Source organism: Leptonychotes weddellii, chromosome 5 (assembly GCF_054177405.1).
Source record: "Leptonychotes weddellii isolate Sample4059 chromosome 5, ASM5417740v2, whole genome shotgun sequence".
Taxonomy (NCBI): domain Eukaryota; kingdom Metazoa; phylum Chordata; class Mammalia; order Carnivora; family Phocidae; genus Leptonychotes; species Leptonychotes weddellii.
Window position 1 is genome coordinate 28,079,245 of NC_138373.1, and position 21,546 is coordinate 28,100,790.

General features: G+C 36.5%; 1 protein-coding gene across 2 annotated transcripts; it reads right to left on the reverse strand.

Annotated features, from left to right (window-relative positions):
• Positions 1-103: 103 nt before the first annotated feature.
• On the reverse strand, positions 104-21,287 carry LOC102749749 (activating transcription factor 7-interacting protein 2). Of its 2 annotated transcripts, XM_081820050.1 has the most exons (4): positions 21,194-21,287; positions 5,448-6,298; positions 4,286-4,410; positions 104-557 (listed from the first exon to the last, which is right to left on the reverse strand). In XM_081820050.1, the coding sequence occupies exons 2-4, from the start codon at positions 6,286-6,288 to the stop codon at positions 411-413; spliced, it is 1,113 nt and encodes a 370-aa protein (XP_081676176.1). In that variant the 5' UTR covers positions 6,289-6,298; positions 21,194-21,287; the 3' UTR covers positions 104-410. The 2 variants fall into 2 exon arrangements, 1 of the variants encoding a protein (XP_081676176.1); XR_014145356.1 differs by lacking the exons at positions 104-557; positions 4,286-4,410; positions 5,448-6,298 and adding an exon at positions 16,187-20,393.
• Between the last annotated feature and the right edge of the window lie 259 nt (positions 21,288-21,546).

Below are 21,546 nucleotides of genomic sequence, written 5' to 3' on the forward strand. Positions count from 1 at the left end.
CAGTATGACATACAAGAATGGAAGATAAAAACATCAAACTTTTAATTGAGTCATAATAAAATTAATGTTGGTAGGAAGCACCTATCAGCAAGTAACCCTAGAAGAGTAGAACAAAAAAACCCCAAAACAGTTTCAAACACATTGTACAAGCTCTAATACAGGATATATTTTGAATTAAAAGAAACTGCCTACATATTAAGCCTGTCAATTGACACAGAACAACTGACAACAGAAGAACATAGAATAATATTTCCAATTTCATAAGGGTCAGTATTGCTAATAAACTCTATTACCTATGGTACAGTACACTAGGCTTGTGGTCAAGGATCAGATTTGGGTCTCCTTTATTGTTTTCCTTTCCTAATATGTAAAATATCACCAAATTCTACTTCAGATGAAATCAAATGAAATCAGAAACTTACGAAGAGTTCATCAGCTATTGCTTCATGTTTATTCCTGCACTGTGTCTTCCCAATGCGTTCGGTCAATTCTTTCAGCTTATTATCAAATAGTTTGTAATTTATACTATAGATCTCCTGTCGAATCAAATGTTTGACCTAGAATTTTAAAATAAAAACGAGAACACCCCATGTTTCAAATTTAAAAGCAATTTTATTTTCTACTCCTTAAAAATAGCTTTGTTCTTTTCTGGATTTATTGTAACTGATAAAATACACATTTTTATGTTTATATTACCAGAAGTTTGAATATCAAATTTAGTGAAACACACCCAGTATCTAATATTACCAGAAGTTTGAATATCAAATTTAGCAAAACACACCCAGTATCTAAATATATGGGTATGTTAGAACATAAATTTATTCTCCCAGTGCTAATTTTTGTTTCCTACAGTTTCAGCTGAATTCCATAATACATATTAAAGGAAAGGTAAAAGCCTATATTGCATTTATATTTTTTAATGAGCATAACTGAAACCAAGTATTCCATAAAAAGGAACTCCACTTATCTGAAAGCCAGAGCCCAATGAAAATGGTTGGTTGGTCTATCGTGGATATGAAGCAAATTATGAAAGTCCAAGCCTTGACCCAGCCATTAACAAAGCTATAGGACCTTTGGGAAGTCACAACACCTCTCAGCTTCATCTTCCTTGCCCACATATGGGTAGGTAATACAATGTTGAACATGTGATGCTAATCGGATTTTTATAAGGGTATAAAAGGTAAATATATGAAAGAGCTCCATAAAATAGAAAACAGTGAATTGATATAAAGGAAATAAATATGCAAGATAATCGACTTTACTTGCATAGGTTTTTTAGGGGGTGACTTTCTATTGTTAAAATGGAGAGAAGTCAGGACTAATTAGGTAGTGGCTAATGCTATTTGGCATAATGCACGCTATTCTAACAGTAGCTATCAGATGAAACATTAATGCATTTCATTATCTGGCTGTTTTTTAGAAAACAAACGGGCCTATTCTCAGGGAGCATAATTAATCTCAATGCCCACTGATATGAATAGCTCTGCTCAGCCATATATTCAGAAATATCCACTGTAATTTTCTGCTGAATTTGTATCCTCCTGTAAGCTGCTTTCATAACAGAGTAGGTAGTGTTTCTTAATAACAAAACCTGTCATGATACGCTCAAGGTATTTATTAGTAATATTTGTATCTTTCCCCTAAATTCTTGCTTCTTGGTGTTTGAAATTGGAACATAAAGCTTCTATGTTAAACTCTTTTATACTGATATCACTGGGATGATTAGGGTTATTCAACAATTTTGATTATTCCCAAGGTTTTTCCTTCTCATTTCCAATTGTTCTTGCTCTTCAACATCATCTACTTGATTTTTTTTCTGTAATGCTTAACATTTCTTCAGTGATTTCTCAACATTAGACATGATTATCATTTTTACTGTCAAACTTTTAAGTATTTGATTCAACTAGTAAGTGCTCAAAATAACATACTATTTTTACTGACAGGTGAAAACCACCCATATGTGGTTTTTATGGATTACTACAGCCTTGCCAGTTCAGTGGCTGGGTCAATATGTAAAGCTCAAACTCAGATGAATCTTGGAGAAACTTTCTAAATGTTCTGAATGTGGAAATACTGTTTTGCTAACAACTGGAGATCACACAGTGTTTGTGAAACTTCCCTGGTAACACACGGGATATTTGTTAAAATCACAGATTCCTAGGCCCTAGCCTGGATTCACCAAAGAGAATTTCCTGGAAAAAGGCCTGGAAAGCTGTCTAATTAACAGGCACCTCCAGTAATTCTTATTAGGTAAGTTTGAGAAAAGAGTAGCCTAAAACAACAGTCTTCAGCTATGAGGGAGCTCAATAAACCACAATTTAAACAAGTAAGTACTCTTGGTGATTCAGATGGAGGCAGATTCTTAAAACTGGATTATTTAAAAGGACTAAATGCCCATCCACAGATTGTTACTCTTGGTTAGACTGGACATTTCTCATTTAGTGGCGATGTTACTCATAAAAAAGGAAGACACAATAACCTCCACCAAATACCTCATAAATGTCTTCTGCTGATGGTAATGTGTCCCAAATTATGTTATCTGATGGAAATCCTAGGTACAATTTGCAGATGGCAGCAAAAGTAGCCTAAAGATTGGAGAAAGACTAGCAATTATATATTTTCAATCTGCCTCAACTTTCTAAGATGGTGGGTAGAGTGAATAACTTGGACTTTAGAAGAAAAACTCCTCCACTTCAGTAATTTAATTGGAATCAACAAGGCCAAGATCCTTATAAAAACCTCAAAAAAGAAGAGTCAACAGCTCTGGGACTCTCTCAGGGAAGAATAATGTCAGAATGCTAGCCCTATTCCACTGGGATTCAAACTAAAAAAAAACCCCAAATAGATGTGGTTTAGAGAGTTAACTGTTTGCACAGGAATTAAAATATCAAATGATGGAAAGCTAGCTATTTGGAGATAGGTAAAAAGATAGTAATTAGCTAAAACCCAAGATGTCTCCGAAGAATGTGCAAGAAACTTCAGGGAGGGGGGTGGTGGTGGTTGAGAAAACAAAATAAACTGCATTTCTCAAACCTCGTTGGGAAGGACCATTTTCTGTGTCAACTCAGACCAAGTATTTTGTGAGACACATAACAGTAATGAATGAAAACTGATTTTTCCATGCCAGTGACACCAAAATATTCAAAGATTAAATTTTTTCTTCGTATGTTCCTATCAGAACTTATTTCTAAATTCAGCTACTAATCAATGGGAATAAGACTGGAATCCCAAACTTTTTTCTTAAGCTAGATCTATGCTCACCATAATTCTGCCACCTCTTTCCTGCAAATAAGAGAATATTTACATATTTTTTCATTAGTGTTTCCTTTGGTCTTCCTGGAAGAAAAGACAAAGTAGAAAGGGAAAAACTGCTACTCACCTTTCATGCTGGTTCTGCATGAATCTTTCAAAAAGGTTTCCATTTATTTATTATGTGAATACATATTCATATAATATGTAACTATATAATTATAATGGTCTGTTTTAGAAAACAGTAGTGTTTTTGTTTCTGAAACAGCAGGATAGTTTGGCTTAAAACATTTTGGTCCATTATAGTTGACAGACATTAATCTACTACATAATGACTTTCAGTTGAATAATTCTAGTGGTAGTAAAATAGCAAAACATGATGGTTAAAACAGGTCCTCATTACAGGACCTATTAAAATTGAAGTTCATTACACTTAAACTCAAGAGTTGATCAAACATGGGAAACTGTAGTACAATGAAATAAAATGGGGCAAAATGAAAGCAAAATGTGCATTTGATGATGCTATAAAACAAAGTATCAGAAAATCCAACATATCTGTGTAAACCTGGAAATTAGGGCAAGTAAACCCGAATGCAGCAGAACTTTATGATGGACTTCTGGGTTGTCTGAGTCTATGAAGTAGGGGTCAATTGTGATAAGGTATACAAATGGCTGTAGCTGCAGATCAGAGAACCCAAAGACCAGAACAAAAGGCATTGAATTATTCAGCAAAGCTTAAGGTCAGGCAGTGTCTGACTTTCTAAGAGATTTAAATGTAATATTGACTAAAAAGTCCATTCTCTTTCTACTACAGCACTCTACCTACACATGATTCTCTAGGTTACTCTACATGTTTTGGTAATGTAAACAATTATCTTTCCCTAATATCTCCATCAGTTGATTCCATTTTCATATACAACTTTTGCACCAAGTGAAAGTCTTCTGTACTAAATCATCGTGGAGATCAATTAACTTTTACCATTTTTTTTACTAATCAGAAGTTTCTGAAGCAAATATATAAGCCCCAATATTTTACCTGTTCCAGCAATGCTGTTTGCTTTTCCAGAGCTACACAAATATTTTCATTAATTTGCTCTGAAGTTTTCATGCGCTTAACATTTTCTTTGTTTTCTGAAAACATCCTCTTCTTTTGATTTTGGCCTTGGGGAAATGGAAAGATCAGGAAGTAAAAATATTCCTTCTAAGGAAGGAAACAAGGGAATTCTCTAATCCAGGGACTAAGGAAATAGAAAAACTAAAATGTGACCAAGGCAGCATTTTTTAAGAAAATGTAATTGTCTAAAAAATTGTGATAAACTAACCTTAAAAAAATGATTATCTTAGGTTCTTAGGTAGGATTCTGGTCTCAGATACACTTTCCTTTCAACTTCACTTAATACCTATTTAATACCAACAAGAACTGAATAAATTATAGCACTTCAATGCTCTAGTTACTTAAGTGGTCTTACATTATTTTTATACAGTTACTTAGGCAGTCCTACATATTTTTAATAGGTGATCCTGTTATTTTTAAATAATTTTAAATCCATCTTATTAAATGATCACTATGTAGCTTAGACAAGAACACAAATAAAATTTATCCTACAAAATGTTTTTCTTATATTTCATTAACTTACAAAAAATCCTACTTCAAATGAAATTTATTTTTGCTATTTTAATAATTTTATAACTCTAGAATTTCATTGGTTAACTATTTGATGTTTCTCTGTCACTCCACGCATACACATACGTATGTTTATGTGTATATATACCTATTATCTATCAGCCAGGTCAATTCTATGGAAAGAAATGAGTTCACTAATGATTAAAAAAACTCTTTCAACTAGCCTTCTTATTAATCTAATAAATAAAACTTCAAAATAAGAAGAGATGTAGATGAAATAAACCAAACAATTGCCATAAGTCACCTTTTGATTTTTTGTACTCTCAAGGGAAAGCGACTGATTCCTTCTTTGCCAGAATTTACTTCCCTTCAGATATGGAGGATACCATTTCCCCCTCCTCACCCTAAATGGTTGAGAAACAAGATACTCTGAAACGATTAATGTCATCATTTACTTTTTTCCCGGCTATAGACACTCTATGGTTTCTGTATCTGAGGCTAAAAAACATCCCCCAAAAGGAAAGTGACTATGACTATTTTAATTTCTCCAAAAGATGCATAAGTATACACTTACTGTTATTACTATCAGTGTCAAGTGCTGACAGCCGTGTTGAGTCTATACTTTCAAAATTTGAAATGCTGGAATGACAGGTTCTACAGGATTCTTCACTTTTCAAAATGTCAGTAGCACAGTTACTGGAAATGACTGAATTCACCAACTTAAGTATTTTATCAACAGGCAGAAAACAGGTATCTGAACTTAAAATGTCACTTTGTCTTTTATCACATGACTCAGAATTGAAGTTTGTTTCTAAATAAGAAACTGTCTTGTCGATTCTCTTATCATCCAAGGTATTGTTTACTGTAGTTTTTGGCATTTGAACCATACCACTCAATACACTAGATGGACAACAAATGGATTTCAGATTACAATCTTCTTCATGTCGTTCAAAATAGGATCTTGTTATATCTGTCTGACATTCAATATGGTTTTCAGAAGTGTTCTGTGAATCTTTCGCCTCTTGTGTAAAGAGTTTCCTGGAAGATTCTATTGTTTTGCTTGGCTTTTGGTAAGGGCACACAACTTGTTCTTCAATGTATTCCAATCTTGTTTCTGAATCAACAATTTCTAGTGGTTTCATTACATTCTGAGAAAATGCTTTACTTTTCTCTGAGCATACTGAATTTTTCTTAGAGTCCAATAAGGAAGCATCATTTTCAGAATGTCCATATTTGCTATTTATGACACCAGTACTTGAATTCTGATTACCACTTGACACATTATTCCCAGTTGCTGTTTTCAGTGCTTCAGCATTCTTTGACTTATTCAGGATCTCTACTTGCTTCCGGCAACTTGCAGGCATTGTTTTTTTGGCTTTTAGTATCTTCCGCTTACTTCTATCTGGACTTGCCATCTTTTATACCCTAGAATTTAAAATACCATATTTAAATGCACTTCTCTAATAGACAGAAGCTTATTTATTTGTAATATTAATGTTCAGACTATTTCTAGAGATTTAGATAATTATTTTTCTTGAAAATTACATCCATTTTCATCTGTCACTGAAAATGTACAAGTAATTTTAATTTTTTTCTATAAATCTAAACTATAGAAATTCAAACTTTATATTGCCAGTAAGCCTCTACTTGATACTAAGCCTGTTAATTTTATCTGGCCACTTTTTGTATCACCTCACTGCCATAACCACTGAAGTCTGGTTTCAATTATCCAAGCAGGCCATACCTTATATAATCTAAAGATTAAATTGTATTTTTTTCATAAAAACAAAACTCAATGTTTTGCAAAGAATTTTCCATTTTCTATACCTAGTGGCACCATCTTGAAGTTTTCCTAATGTTCAAATTTCCAAAATAAATGGTGCTGCAGGAGTAATTCCCAAAAGTTTGGAGTATAAAATGAGTGCTGAAGATATACAACATGATGCTACTTCAAACAAGAAAGCCAATTTAGCTTTTAATTATTTTTCATAATTTAATAAAAATCTACTACATAGCAGAGAAAAATATTTTAGTGTTTCTCTCCCACTATATCAAGTCTGATCTAAACTGTAGGTAGGTAGGTAAATGGTTTAAAGGAAATAACTGTGAAGTTACAAGGCAATCAAAGGCATAATAAAAACAACAAAAAAAGAAAAAACATATATGTACGGGCATGATAGGCCAGTTATCTAACAAAGTATGGAGAACTTACTAAACTGAAAAGACAGAATCTAGGACTTTTGAAGGCACAAATAACCTAGTCAAAGCTACCTGAATAATTTTTTCATTTATCACTATACCTTACTTGAAGCTTTCCTTTACCATATCCTTTTTTTTTTTTTTTAGATTTTATTTATTTATTTGAGACAGAGAGAATGAGAGACAGAGAGCATGAGAGGGAGGAGGGTCAGAGGGAGAAGCAGACTCCCTGCCAAGCAGGGAGCCCGATGCGGGACTCGATCCCGGGACTCCAGGATCATGACCTGAGCCGAAGGCAGTCGCTTAACCAACTGAGCCACCCAGGCGCCCTACCATATCCTTTTAATTTACCATATCATTTGATCAGGAACAGTTCCAGGATTTGTGAGACCTGAAGTTTGAGGTGAATATTTATTTAGAACAAGAAAAAAAAAATCACAACAAATTCAAATTTTAAAAACCTGTCTGTCATGTATAGGGGTGTGTGGGTGACTCAGCCGGTAAGCATTGACACTTGCTCTCAAAGTCATGTATTCAAGCCCCGTGCTGGGCTCCACACTGGGCATGGAGCCTACTTAAAAAACAAACAAACAAAAACTCCAAAAACAAAAACAGACCTGTCATGTATTTAAAAAAAAAAATCACAAAATCCAAAAAAATAGCATACTTTCATTAACTAAGGGCCTGATTCAATATAAGGCTTTTCCCTATAGGACTACATATTTGATTGCCTCTTCATGAACACAATTTTTGCAGTATTTCCCATAGAGAGAATGAACAAACTAAATCTTTCTTCTAGCATGGTTGATTAATTTTTTCTTTTTAAGTATGCTCCATGCCCAGCAGTGTGGAGCTCAGTGCAAGGCTTGAGCTCATGACCCTGAGATCAAGACCTGAGCCCAGATCAAGAGTTGGATGTTCAACCAACTAAACCACCCAGGTGCCCCATTAGCATGGTTGATTAAATTTTAACTGATAATCAGGATGCATAAAACAATCAGCTTCATGTAAAGACATACTTTTTGTTGGTACTGCTATAGCTATGTGCCCTATAAACACAAAAATTCTTATTTTATTTTAAAGACAGAATTCCTATCAAAAAAGAAAAAAAAATGTACAGTGAATTTTTAATTGAATATGCTATTATTTTTTTAACAAAAAGAGAAGTTCTTTTGACTAGAAATCCATGAGAACTAAATCCTCTACTTATGTTTTTAAACATCAGGTAATTGGAATATTTTTTCCTGACTACCTTCTGGCTTCATAAATTTCAATTCGTGGCTTCTTCACTCATATATTGCAGGGGCCAGGCACTGTAGACCATCACAGTCAGGCCAACAGGCAATAATTACCTACATTCAAAAGTGACTATGAACCACAAATGTATTCTATTAAACCCACACTAAGTATATTCCCAATCACAAACTGCCTGAAGCTATTCTACTCCCAGGTGACACAAAGGTAAGGAGAAATCAAGATGAAGAGAGACAGTAGTCTTAAATGATTATAGTTGAAATATCTTATTTTATAAATCTTACAGAAACTACCAACCATGTGAATACACTGCTATGGTCCTTTCTCAGGGCCTTTAGAAAAGGCCCAAACTAGTGAAAAGCCCTGAAAACTTTGGGGTAAATATGCCTCTACATTTGATGCACACATGACATGTAATGTCCATTAATTATGAAGTATGACAATGTATGAAAATACTGAATATCTTTGAACCACTCACCATTCAGCCAAATACCACCAGTAACTTGCATCTATCCAAGGTTTCCCACACCATGCCTCTTCCCCCTCTTCCCCAGCCTAAGGTAATTTTGTATCCTAAATTTTGAGTTTATACTTCTATTACTTTTTAGGTTAGTTTCATTATAAATGTGATGTGTAAACAATACAGTTTAATTCTACTTACTTTCAAGCAAACTATATAGTTTTCTTTTTTTTTTTAAAGATTTTTTTTTTTAAATTTATTTGACAGAGAGAGAGATAGCCAGAGAGGGAACACAACAGGGGGAGTGGGAGAGGGAGAAGCAGGCTTCCTGCCGAGCAGAGAGCCTGATGTGGGGCTCGATCCCAGGATCCCAGCAGAGAGCCTGATGTGGGGCTTGATCCCAGTAACGACTGAGCCACCCAGGCACCCCAGACTATAGTTTTCTAACACGTTTCTTCATGCATATCCCCAGACTCATCCATGAAATTGTGTGTATCAGTAATTCATACATTTTAATGGCATCATAATGATCCATTGGGTCAATATAACAAAACTTATTTATCTAGTTCTCTGTGAAGGATATTTGAGTCATTTACAGTTTTCTTTTTCTTACTAACATTATTGCTACAACTACTGTTTCAAGGTGCATGTCTATAAATATTTTTTGAGTGGATTTGTTGGGTAGCAATAAGATATACAAATGTTCAAATTTTCAAGATAGTCAAATTATTTTCCAAAGCAGGTATACCAATATACACCCCTACAGGCAATGTATGAGTTACCACTATCCACATCCTCTCAAGCCTTTGGTATTGCCAGATTTAATTTTTACCAATCTACTTGGATATGGATATATATCTCACGGTCTTAATTTGCATTTCCCTAATTAGTAGCATCTTCCTGTGTTTATTGGCTATACATATTTCCTTATCTGCAAAATTCCTGGTTATATCTTGCTTATTTTGTTTTTGACTGGTCTGTCTTTTCTCATTTATTTTTTAAGAGAACTTAATATATTATGAATAACAATCCTCTGTCAATCATTTGTTTTATGAGTTACAAGTATGTTCTCTCATTTGTGGTTTGTCTTTGGATCTTCCTAGTTTTAATACACATTTCTTTTTTTTTCTTTAATGGCTAAACTTTAATCTCTTTGAGAAATCCTTCCCCACCTCTAGGTAATATGTGAAACAGTGAGGCCCACTGGTGGTATAGAAGCCTTATGATCTAAGTTATCTCAGGACACAGACATGCACCATGGTGTGCAATTATAAAAATACGTAATATAAAAGCAGACCTGAGTGAATATATAATAGGAATACTTGCTCAGAGAGAATTATTTTTTTTAAATTTTATTTCATTATGTTATGTTAGTCACCATACATTACATCATTAATTTTTGATGTAGTGTTCCATGATTCATCATTTGCATATAACACCCAGCGCTCCATTCAATACGTGCCCTCCTTAATACCCATCACTGGGCTAACCCATCCCCCCATCCCTCTCCCCTCTAAAACCCTCAGTTTGTTTCTCAGAGTCCATAGTCTCTCATGGTTCGTCTCCCCCTCCAATGTCCCCCCCTTCATTTTTCCCTTCCTACTATCTTCTTCTTCTTTTTTTACACATACAATGTATTATTTGTTTCAGAGGTACAGGTCTGTGATTCATCAGTCTTGCACAATTCATAGCACTCACCATAGCACATACCCTCCCCAATGTCCATCATCCAGCCATCCCATCTGTCCCACCCCCAACCACTCCAGCAACCCTCAGTTTGTTTCCTGAGATTAAGAATTCCTCATATCAGTGAGATCATATGATACTTGTCTTTAGAGAGAATTATTTTTAAAGTTTATAAACATGAGAAAATTGGTCATAACAGTGTGCAACTTGTTAGCTTATAAAACTCAGGGCACTATGGAGAGGTACTTCACTTGGAAAACCTCTGCATCAGTATGCTTAGGGAAAAATAAGTAAAACTGCCACTAAAAGGCTCAGGGAAGTTAAGTACTGGTAACTGCCTAAAAGATAAATGACAATTTACATACTGTAGAGAGGTTTAGTGAAATTTATTATTGGGAGAATAAAAATAAAAGACAGTCTAATTGGGGATCCCTGCCATCATCAGAACTTCTCTCTTCAACCAGCTCCCTTGCTGTCAAATAAGCAACATTTCACACAGATCTTTAAAATCATGGTACTATCCAGCAGCACAAGTTAGGAAAGAGAAGTCATCTATATTTTCTCAAGTTTTAAAGATCTGTCTTTCATTATTTAAGTCCTAAATCCATCTAGAATTGATTTTAGAATATACTGAGAGGAAGGTATCTAATTTCATTTTGCCCTCAGGTGTATAATTAATTGTTGGAGAGTATCCTGTTAATTTTGAACTTTAAAAATGTTACCTTTCATTCATCTGATGATATAACTCCTGCTGAACGTCCCATCAATTTGTTTCAGATGTGTTTTGTAAAACTTATTGAAAATATTTTAGCCTAATGAATCTTTTAATAGAATTTAATCCATTTACATTTAATATTGCCATTAAAGCTTTAACTTACACTTGGTGTTATGCCTTCTGATTTTCATAGCTTTTTGCTGTTATATTTTACTTTCTATTGTTTGATATCTCCATATTATACTCAAACATGAAAATGTCCTTTTTATTTTTTTAAAAGATTTTATTTATTTATTTGACAGAAAGAGACACAGCGAGAGAGGGAACACAAGCAGGGGGAGTGGGAGAGGGAGAAGCAGGCTTCCCGCAGAGCAGGGAGCCAGATGTGGGGCTCAATCCCAGGACCCTGAGATCATGACCTGAGCCGAAGGCAGATGCTTAACGACTGAGCCACCCAGGCGCCCCTGTCCTTTTTATTTTATAAGGTCTACATATGCTTCATGATTCCATGGATTCTAGTATATTAAAAGTTTTCTAAAAGCATTTCAGCCAGTGTTTCAGTAACTATTGAACTAAAGAGTAAAACAATATTATTTAAATATATATTATCTTAAACTATTCAAGGGGTGCCTGGCTAGTTCAGTTGGAAAAGCATGTGACTCGATCTCTGGGTCATGAGTTGGCGCCCACATCGGGTGTAGAGATTACTTAAATAAACAAAACTTAAAAAGTATTCAAACTTTACATCCCAGATTTTTACCTTACTTTTATGTTATATATACTTTCAACAATAATTTTGGATATTTACATTTTGCTTCAAAGCCAAAATTGGCTATTATTAATAAATCTGCTATAAACATTCATGTGTAAGTTCCTGTGCAGACATGTTTTCACTTCTCTTGGTTATATGTCTATATGGAACTGCTGAATCATACTGTAACTCCACATTTAATCTTCTGAGGAAAAGACTGTTTTCAAAACCATCTGGACCAATTTACATTCACAACAGTAGTGTATGAAGGATTTTGTTTTAGTATCTCTTCATCAACACTCATTATCTCTTTTCCAGTAGAGTCATCTTGGTGAGAGTAATGTGGTACCTCATTGTCATTTTGATTTGCATTTCCTTGATGGTTAATGATGCTGCTTATTGTTCCAGCACCATTTGAAAAGGCCATTCTTTCCTCCAATGAATTGTTATGGCATTCTTGTCAAGACCAATTAATTTAAATCTTAAGGTTTATTTAAGGATTCTCAGTTTTATCCCACTGATATATAAGTCTCAATTACTGTAGTTTTCTGTTAAGTTTTAAATTTAAGATATGAGTCCTCAACTTTGTTTTTGAGGATTGTTTGCACTATTCTGAGTTCCTTGAATATGTATATGAATTTCAGGATCAGATTAACAATTTCTGCAAAGAAGCCTATTGGACTTTGATAGGGATTGTGTTGAACCTAGATAGATCAATTTAGGGAGTATGGCAACCTCAATTTTATCAAGTACTCTGATCCATGAACATGATAGTCTTTCCATTTACTTAGGTATTTAATTTCATTCAAAGGTATATTGTAGTTTTTAGAGTTTTGCACTTCCTTTTGATACTGCTGTAAGTGAAACTATTTTTCTTAATTTCATTTTTGGATTATTCATTCTAAGTACATGGAAATACAACAGAATACTGTATATTGATCTCGCCTGCAACACTGTTGACCTTGTTTTTATATCTAGTTTTAGCTCTAGTTTTTTCTACAAACAAGATCCTATCATATGTTGGTAGTTTTATTTCTTCTTTTCTGGTCTTGATGCTTTCTATTTCATTTTCTTGCCTAGTCCGACTAGAAACTCCAGTACAATAACAGAAGTGGCAAAAGTTGACATCCTCGTCTTGTCTAACTTAGGGGGAAAATCTTCAGTCTTTAACCATTCTATATGGCATTAGCTGTGGATTTTTCTCAGATGCCCTTTATCAGGATAAGGAATTTCCCAACTATCTCTACTCTGTTGAATGCTTTATTGTAAAGGAGCATTGTATGTTGTTAGAAAATATTTTAGCATCTATTAACATAATCATATGGCTTTGTTTTCCATTATATTGATATGGTAGATTACATTAATATATTTTTGGATGTGAAACCAGCCTTGCATTCCTGGGATAAATAGCACTTGGTCATGGTGTATAATCCTTTCTCTGGGTTGCTGGATTGAATTTTTACTATTTTGCTGAGGATTCTTGCATCGATATTCATAAGAGACACTGTTCTGTAGTTTTCTTGTGAGGTCTTTGTCTGACTTTGTTATCAGAAGAATACTGGCCTCCTGGCCTCAAAGAATGATTAGGGAACTGTTCCTTCCTCTTCTATTTCTTAAAAAAATTTGAAAAGAATTGGTATTTTTATATGTTTTGTAGAATTCAACAATAAAGCCATCTGATACTGGCCTTTTCTGTGTTTTTTTTTTTTTTTTTAATTTTATTATGTTACGTTAGTCACCATACAATACATCATTGGTTTTTGATGTGGTGATCCACGATCCATTGTTTTTGTATAACACCCAGTGCTCCATGCAGTACCTTTTCTGTGTTCTAATTCAGTCCCTGTACTTGTTATAGGCCTGTTCAGATTTTCTATTTCTTCTTGCGTCAGTTTTGTTCATTTGGGTCTCTTTAGGAATTTGTCTATTTCAACCATTTAATTGATTGGCATAGAAGTGAATTGTTCTATAGTATTCTCATCATTTTTTGTAACTTCTGGAAGTCGGTACTAATGCTCCCTCTTTCATTCCTGATTTCAGTTATTTGAGTCTCTTTCATATTTAGTCTAGGTAAAGATTTGTCATTTTGGTCTTTTTGAAAAATAACTTTTGGTTTCCTTGATTTTCTCTATTTTTTCTTTCTTAATTTTATTACTTTCTGCTGTAATCTCTATTATTTCCTTCATTCTTCTGACTTAGGTCTAGTTTGCTCTTCTTTTTGTATTAAGAGTAAAAGTCAGGTTATTGACTTGAGATCTTTTTTATTTTTTTTGCCTTTAGAAAAAAAAAAAGGCTCCACACCCATAATGGAGCCCAATGTGGGGCTTAAACTCACAACCCTGAGATCAATACCAGAGCTGAGACTGAGTTGGACACTCAATCGACTGATCACCCAGGTGCCCCAAGACGTTTTTTTAAAATATAGGTGTCCATCATTACAAATTTCCTTTAAAATATATATATATATTTGAGAGAGAGAGCAAGAGAGTGAGTGAGCACAAGTGGGGGAGAGGGAGAAAGAGCATCTCAAGCAGACTCTGCTGAATGTGGAGCCTGATGTGGGGCCCTGATCTCATGATCCTGAGATCAAGACCTGAGCTGAAACCAAGAGTTGGACGTTCAACTGACTGAGCCACTCTGGCTCCCTGACTACAAGTTTCATTTGAAGAATTGCTTTGATTTCACTTCAAAGTTTTGGAATGTTATGTCATTTTCATTCATTTGAAAGTATTTTCTAATTTCCCTTGAGGAGTTCTTTGACCCATAGGTTATTTAGGAGTTGTTTGATTTCCATACAGTTGTGAATTTCTCAAATTTCTTCTTGGCACTGAATCCTAATTTCATTCCACTGTAATCAGAGTGTACTTCATTGATTTCAATCCTTTTAAGTTTGCTGAGGTTTGTTTTATGGCTCCGTATGTCTATACTGGAGAATGTTCTAGATACATGAGAATGTGTTTTCTGCTGTTATTTCAACTGTTTACAAGAGGTCTCTAAGGTCTACTTGGTTCGTAGTGTTATTCAAGTCCTATTGATCTCCTGCCTAGTTTTCTATTCATTATGAAAGTGCTGTATTGAAGTCACCAACCATTATTATTGAATTGTCTATTTCTCCCTTCAATTCTTGTCAATATTTGTTTTATGTATTTTGGTGCTGTTATTAGGTGTATATAATACATACATACACACATATGTATATATAATTGTTATAACTTCCTGAGGGACTAGTCCTTTTCTTATAAAACATCCCTCTTTACCTTTAGTAAAATTTTTGTTCTAAAGTCTATTTTGTCTGAAATCAGTATAACCACTCTTACAGTTGCTCTTTGTACGATAGAACTTTTTCTATCCTTTCACTTTCAACATATTTGTATTTTTCAAACTAAGATGTTATCTCCTGTAGACAGCAAATGCTTGGATGCTGTTTCTCCTCCAATCTGAAAATCTCTATATGACTAGATAGTTTAATCCATTCAATTTTACATTATTGATAGTTCAATTTGTCTACATTTTACATGTCTCATATCTTTTGCTCCTCTATTCCTTCCTTTAATGCCCTAGGTATCAGCTTAAAAGGCTTTATAAGTGGCATTTTAAAATTTCACATTTATGGGGTACCTGGATGGCTCAGTTGGTTGAGCATCTGCTTTGGGTTCAGGTCATGATTCTGGGGTCCTGGGATCAAGGACTGCACTGAGATTCCTGCTCAGCACAGAGTCTGCTTCTTCCTCTCCCTCTGACCCTCCCTACTCGAACTCTCACTTGCTCTCTCAAATGAGTAAAAAAATCTTTGAAATTTCACATTTCTGCTTATTACAGAGAAATAGAAGCAGTGTTTTAATTGGTCACATCTCCCAATTCATTAGATTCACTTGTTTGAATTTTCTATGTAGGTAATGTCATGATTTTTTTCTGGCTAATCCTTATTTTTTTCTTTTCTTGTCTTCCTACATTTAGAACCTCCAGTATGATGTGAATAGGTGTGCTGTTAGTGCACATGCTTCTCTTATTACCAAACTTGGACAAGGTGTGGTATTTCATTATATCACCACTAAATATGATTTTTGTAATAATTTTTGGAGATATGCTTTATTGGTTTAATAATTACTCTTCCATTTCTAGTTAAGATTTTACTATGAATGTGTTTTCAAGTTAATCAAATGTCTTTTCATATCTATTTAGAGGATCACATAATCTCATTTTTTCAATTAATTTGCATCATGTTGATATTTTAAAATATTTTATCTAGCTTATTCCTAGATAGTCTCCCATGTTCTGGATTAAGTTTGCTAACATTTTGCTTAGGAATCTTGTATCAATGTTATGAGAGAGAAGAGTGTAATTTTCCTTTATGTTTTCACAGCAAGAGTATGTATGGTGGCCTCATAACACTGCAAAGTCTTTTCGATTTTCTTTAGAGTTTGTGTTTGCAAATGGTATTACTTCTTCCTTAAATGTTAGAAATAATTCACCATAATGCCATCTGGGCTTGGAGTTAACTTAGTGATAAAGCTTTTCAATTATAATTGAATTTTTAAAAATAGACACAAGATCATTCATATTTTCTACACCTGTTTACCTTTAGTTGTTTTTCTCTTTCAACAGAATTTCAAATTTATAAAGTTCATTATATTCTCTAATTATATTTGTAACATTTGCAAGATCTGTAGTACTTTTCTTTTTTAAAAATGGATGGAGGTGGTGGAGCTCCGGTCAGCCTCAGCCTCCAGCTGTCTTACCTCCTGCACCAGCTTCTTAGCGCATCTGGGCAGATGTCAGGACAGTGAGTGAAGTATATTGACACCCACTGGCCCTGGAGGTTGGTTTTGCAGCAAGCCTGGCCCCAGTGGTCCAGCAGGCTGAAGTCACTCTGGCCCATGGCTGCCTGGCACAGGGACTGTGTCAGCTGTTGTTTCTGCCACTGCTCCTTCTTTGCCCTGGTAGCCAGCCAGGCTTCACTGAGCCTGGTGTAATGCTCTTTTTATTCTGATTCTGATATTAGTGACAGTTTTTTCTTCATCATTCTTACTAGAAATTTATCCATTTAATCAATATTTTCAAAGCACTGACTTGGCTTTTCTGACTTTCTATTGTACATAGTGTTCATCATTTCCTGTTGGCATTTTAATTTCATTTTCTTCAGGCTTGATTTGTTGTTTTTTTTTTCTAGCTTGAGATGAAAACTCAGATTTTTAACTTTCAGTTCCTTTCCCCTTCTCACTTTGCATTTAAAGCTATAAAATTTTCCTCTAGTTCTGCTTTAGTTGAATTCTACACATTTTGATAAACCCTACCTCAATTTTAATACTTGGTTCAAAATATTTTCCAATCTCCATTACAATTCCTTCTATGATCTGTGGATTATTTAAAACACTGATTAATTTCCAGGCAATTGCGGATTCCCTATTTATATTTTTGTTGAAAGTTAGCTTAATTGCACTGTCATCAGAGAATATCCTCCAAAATGATTTCAATCTTTTATTTGTTGAGGCTAGCTTCATGGTCAATTTTTCCAAAATCTCCACATATACTTGAGCAGAACATGTCTTCCAAGACTGTTGGGTGTGTTGTTATTATACGTAAATGCCAACTAGTTCAGATTTTTTTAGTTGTGCTGTTCACAATCTTCCAGCTATTATTAAAAACACTGTAGGTTTGTCTATTTTTTTTTTTAATTTAATCATTGCACTTTTTTCTTTATATAGTTTGAAGCTTCACGTAGATACTGATTTGAGTTTCTCTATTCCTGGTGATGGACTGGTTTTCTTCATTATGAAATCTCTCATAATGCTTCTTGTTGAGACAGTATCTTAATACATGTAAGCACTAAATAAATGGCAACTCTTGTTATATTTTTTAAAAATCCATTGAACCAAATCTTTACCTTCCCTTTACTAAAAAGTGAAACTTGAAAACCAACCAACCTGAGCTAGGTTATATAGGAAACACAGTTCGGAGCCAGCATTTAAACCCAGGATCTTAAGACACAAAGAAATCTTGTATCACAAGTACAAATCAGGTAAGGAATTATGAAAAGACAGGGTTATCTTCAGAGGTATATAATGGTCAACAAAATGACAAAACTTGATCAACTTGTGCCAGGTGACAATCTCATAATGAGCATGAACTAATCCTTACTGCTCTAAGTGTGGTCCATGGACCAGCTGCATCAGCCACCTTCTAAGTGCTAGTACAATTTTGCTTTTACTTTAAAAAATTTATCAATGTAATACCATAAAATGAAACAGTATGAAGTGCTCATAATGAAATGAAGTAGTTGCCTGTCAGCACTCCTTAACGCTCAGTGACAGTCAATTTTAACTAATTTAACCATTTGTTTTTTTATATCTCAGTATTTTTAATACGTTCACACTAGTTATTTCTTGTTACAAATTCTAACCATTATCAAATTCCTATACTGACAGATGAGATTTAGCTCTTTTCTACACCCTATGCACCTTTTAATCACATTGGTAGCTAAATCAATACTTAAGTTGTTTATAGGCAAGTATTTTCTACATAATCAGACTATCATGATTGTATTATCTTTCCTATATTTTGTTTTTTGTGAAGCTATTGAATTTTATCTACTGATTTCCTATAAACCTATCTTTCACTGTTTTCAAATTCATCAGAACTGTCATCTATCAATGTTTCCCCTTTTTCCCAACTCCTTCAAAGTCATGTTTAAAGATCACCTCTTCAAAAAAGCCTTCCCCCAAGAAAACAAATTCCTTATCTGAATATCCCATTACAAACATATATTTTTAGTCATGAGCTTTGAGAGCAGAGATGTGTCTTTATTTTTACATCCCCAGGAAGAGGAGTTTCATATAGCTTTATAAAATGCTGCTTAAATGTATACTCAACTTAGAAAGATTAAGTTCTGGAAAGCCAACAAGGGTCATTCTTTCCTTAAAGTACCAAAACAGGCCTCAGCAACTTTTGCCATTATACACACTTGTGACACGGAGATACATTAATGGTACCACATTTAGTAGATACATTTAGTGCATCTACACAATTAATGGTTAAATGTAGTAAGATCTGTCTATGAACATCCCTTATATCCTAAGAAATTTAATCAGGAGTTCAAAAATTCAAACTACATCTGTTATCTCCCCTACCCAAAAAGTCAGTTATTTCTCTCCAAATATTACCTGACTACAAACGTTCTGTCCTAATGAGATTGGTAAAGCTGAAGAGTGATGAGAAGTTAGGTACCTGGGTCTATAGTAATGCATTTTAAAGGTATCTGTCAAGGTTTAAGACTCAGAGAACAGGGGCGCCTGGGTGGCTCAGTCAGTTAAGCGTCTGACTTTGGCTCAGGTCATGATCTCAGGGTCATGGGACCGAGTGCTAGGTGGGGAGTCTGCTTGTCCCTCCCCCTCTTTCCCTCCTCCTCCCCCTGCTCGTGCTCTCTCTCTGATAAATAAAATCTTAAAAAAAAAAAAAATGGCTCAGAGAACAGAGTATTTAAATGATGCAAGAATATGAGACGAAATAAGATATAGTCCTTTTTTATATTTAATATAATCTCACTCAATGAGAACACTTGCACATTCAAAGTTATAAAGTTTATTTTTATTTGTAACAACTACCCAATATATTACTTAAAATTTGATTACATGAAATGAAATACATCTGTAAACACCCACTAAAACAGAATTACAGGATATGCACAAAGATGTGAGGGTCACACCGTATTTTCACACCAGAATTCAAGATATTAAGTAGCAAGGAAATATAGTGGACTGAAAACTGAGGTGATGTACAAGAGTCAATAAGGAAAACTGCGGAAAATTCAAGATGTACCTAGACACACCAGTTCTTAAAAGACCTAAATCATTTCCAATACGACACTGTTCATGCATTTCTGTTGAGGCAGAAGTCAATCTTAGGATGTGGTCTGTACAAATCTGCAGATAAGACTGAGAGTTAAGTAGATTAATTCGATTAGGGTCAGACTCAACATCTCTAAAAACCGAACTGAAGGATAAACTACGAAGGCATACGTCACAAAAGCTGAACTCGATGTAATTAAACCTTGATTCAGAGGCTTCATTTTTGCATTTTCAATAGCTCTCCTGTGACATAAGTTATCTTGGTCTTGACTGTTCTTCACCGTGTTTTTGCAAACACCTATGTCGCGGATCGTTTCCTGGCTACAAATAAACACAGGACAACATCCTCACCGGAAGAGTATGAAATCCCAGGCTGGAGTAACCGAAGTCCGTTTAAAGTGGACAGGACACAAAGTGGTCTAACGTTTTCCTTCTAAAGGGCTACTGAGCACACTTCTTCTAGATCTTGACCACACATAAGTCTTTAGGGCAGTGAAAGCTAGCTCGTCCTGGATCCCACAACAGATGCCGGCTCGCCACGTCAGCAGCTTCATCTTCAGGCCCCGTATCAGGCAAAGCTGAAGAAGTCAAGTTTTCCAAGAACAGTCGGACTGGAGTCAGAGACACAAAAGCAAACTAAATGCTTCCTCTGTCTACCCAACACATCCTCCAACTTTGCCAAAATGGGAGGGAAAGCCGGTCAGGTGGGGGCCGGAAGCAGAAAATGGTCTCTGATAAGTAGATATGCACGTATTTTCAAGCTTGTGCGCCAGCGGAAAAGCCATCTCCAGGACAACTGGGCTACAGCATCCCCAGCGCGGCTCAGCGCAACAGGTGTCCGGCACACGTGTGCGCGCCGGCCCCCCAGACCTGGGCCGAGGAATTTCAGGGGGCCCCTGTCCCCGGGCCCCCCGCGCCACGACACTTCTCGACGACAGCCTCCCCGCCCCTGGGGAGCCTCGGTGCGGCCCCGCCGGCCCCCCGCTTCTTCAGCCAACTAACCAGCGCCGCGCGGGACCGCGGTGCCCCGGCGCCGCTAAAAGTAGTCCGGCCGGGCCCCGATCCCGTACTTACTCGGAAGGACAAAACTCTGAGGCCGCCGCCGTGTCCCTCCGCAGCCGCGACCCCCACGCCAGGCGCACGCCGCCGCCGCCGCTCCCCGCACCGCCCCCTCGGGAAGCGCTGCGGGCGCGTGCTCTCGCCCGTCGCGGGTGTCCTCCCGGCCGGAGCCCCGGGGCCACTCGGCGGGCGCCTCCCGGTCGGCCCCGTCACCGCGACCGCCCTACTCGCGCGGCGTCCCCGGGCTTCGGCGCCGGCCCTCAGAGAAACGCGCGGCGCAGCGCAACCGCCAACTCGGCCAACCGCCGCTCGCGCGGGGCTCTCGCCGAGCTCTCGCCCGGCCCCAACGTACCTCCGGCGGCGCCACACCGGCCGCTTCTCTCAACAGAAGCTCAACGAACAGCAACCGCCGCGCACAATAAGGCTCCCGCGAGGACCTGTGGAGGTAAGTCTGCCCGCGCCCGCCCCCCCGGACTCCCGGCCAATGGCAGCGCGAACATGCGGCGGCCCAGCCAATCAGGGGCGCCCTGCTGGAGTGGGCCGGGCGGGGGAGGGGATAAGCGGCCGGGAAGTGGAAGTCGGCTGCGGGGTGCCGAGAGCTCGCTCGCCGCACCGCTGCTTCTCTGTCAGGATGTCGTCCGCGCCGCGCGCTGGGCCGTTGCTTTGAGTGACTCGCGCGACGCGGTGGAAAGTTTTCCGAAAGTC

Coding starts and splice junctions, on each gene's coding strand:
- LOC102749749 (XM_081820050.1), bottom strand. CDS start 6,288: ATGGCAAGTCCAGATAGAAGTAAGCGGAAGATACTAAAAGCCAAAAAA. Junction 4,411..5,447: donor TGACACTGATAGTAATAACA/GTAAGTGTATAC, acceptor CATTTCCCCAAG/GCCAAAATCAAAAGAAGAGG. Junction 558..4,285: donor AAACAGCATTGCTGGAACAG/GTAAAATATTGG, acceptor TTAAAATTCTAG/GTCAAACATTTGATTCGACA.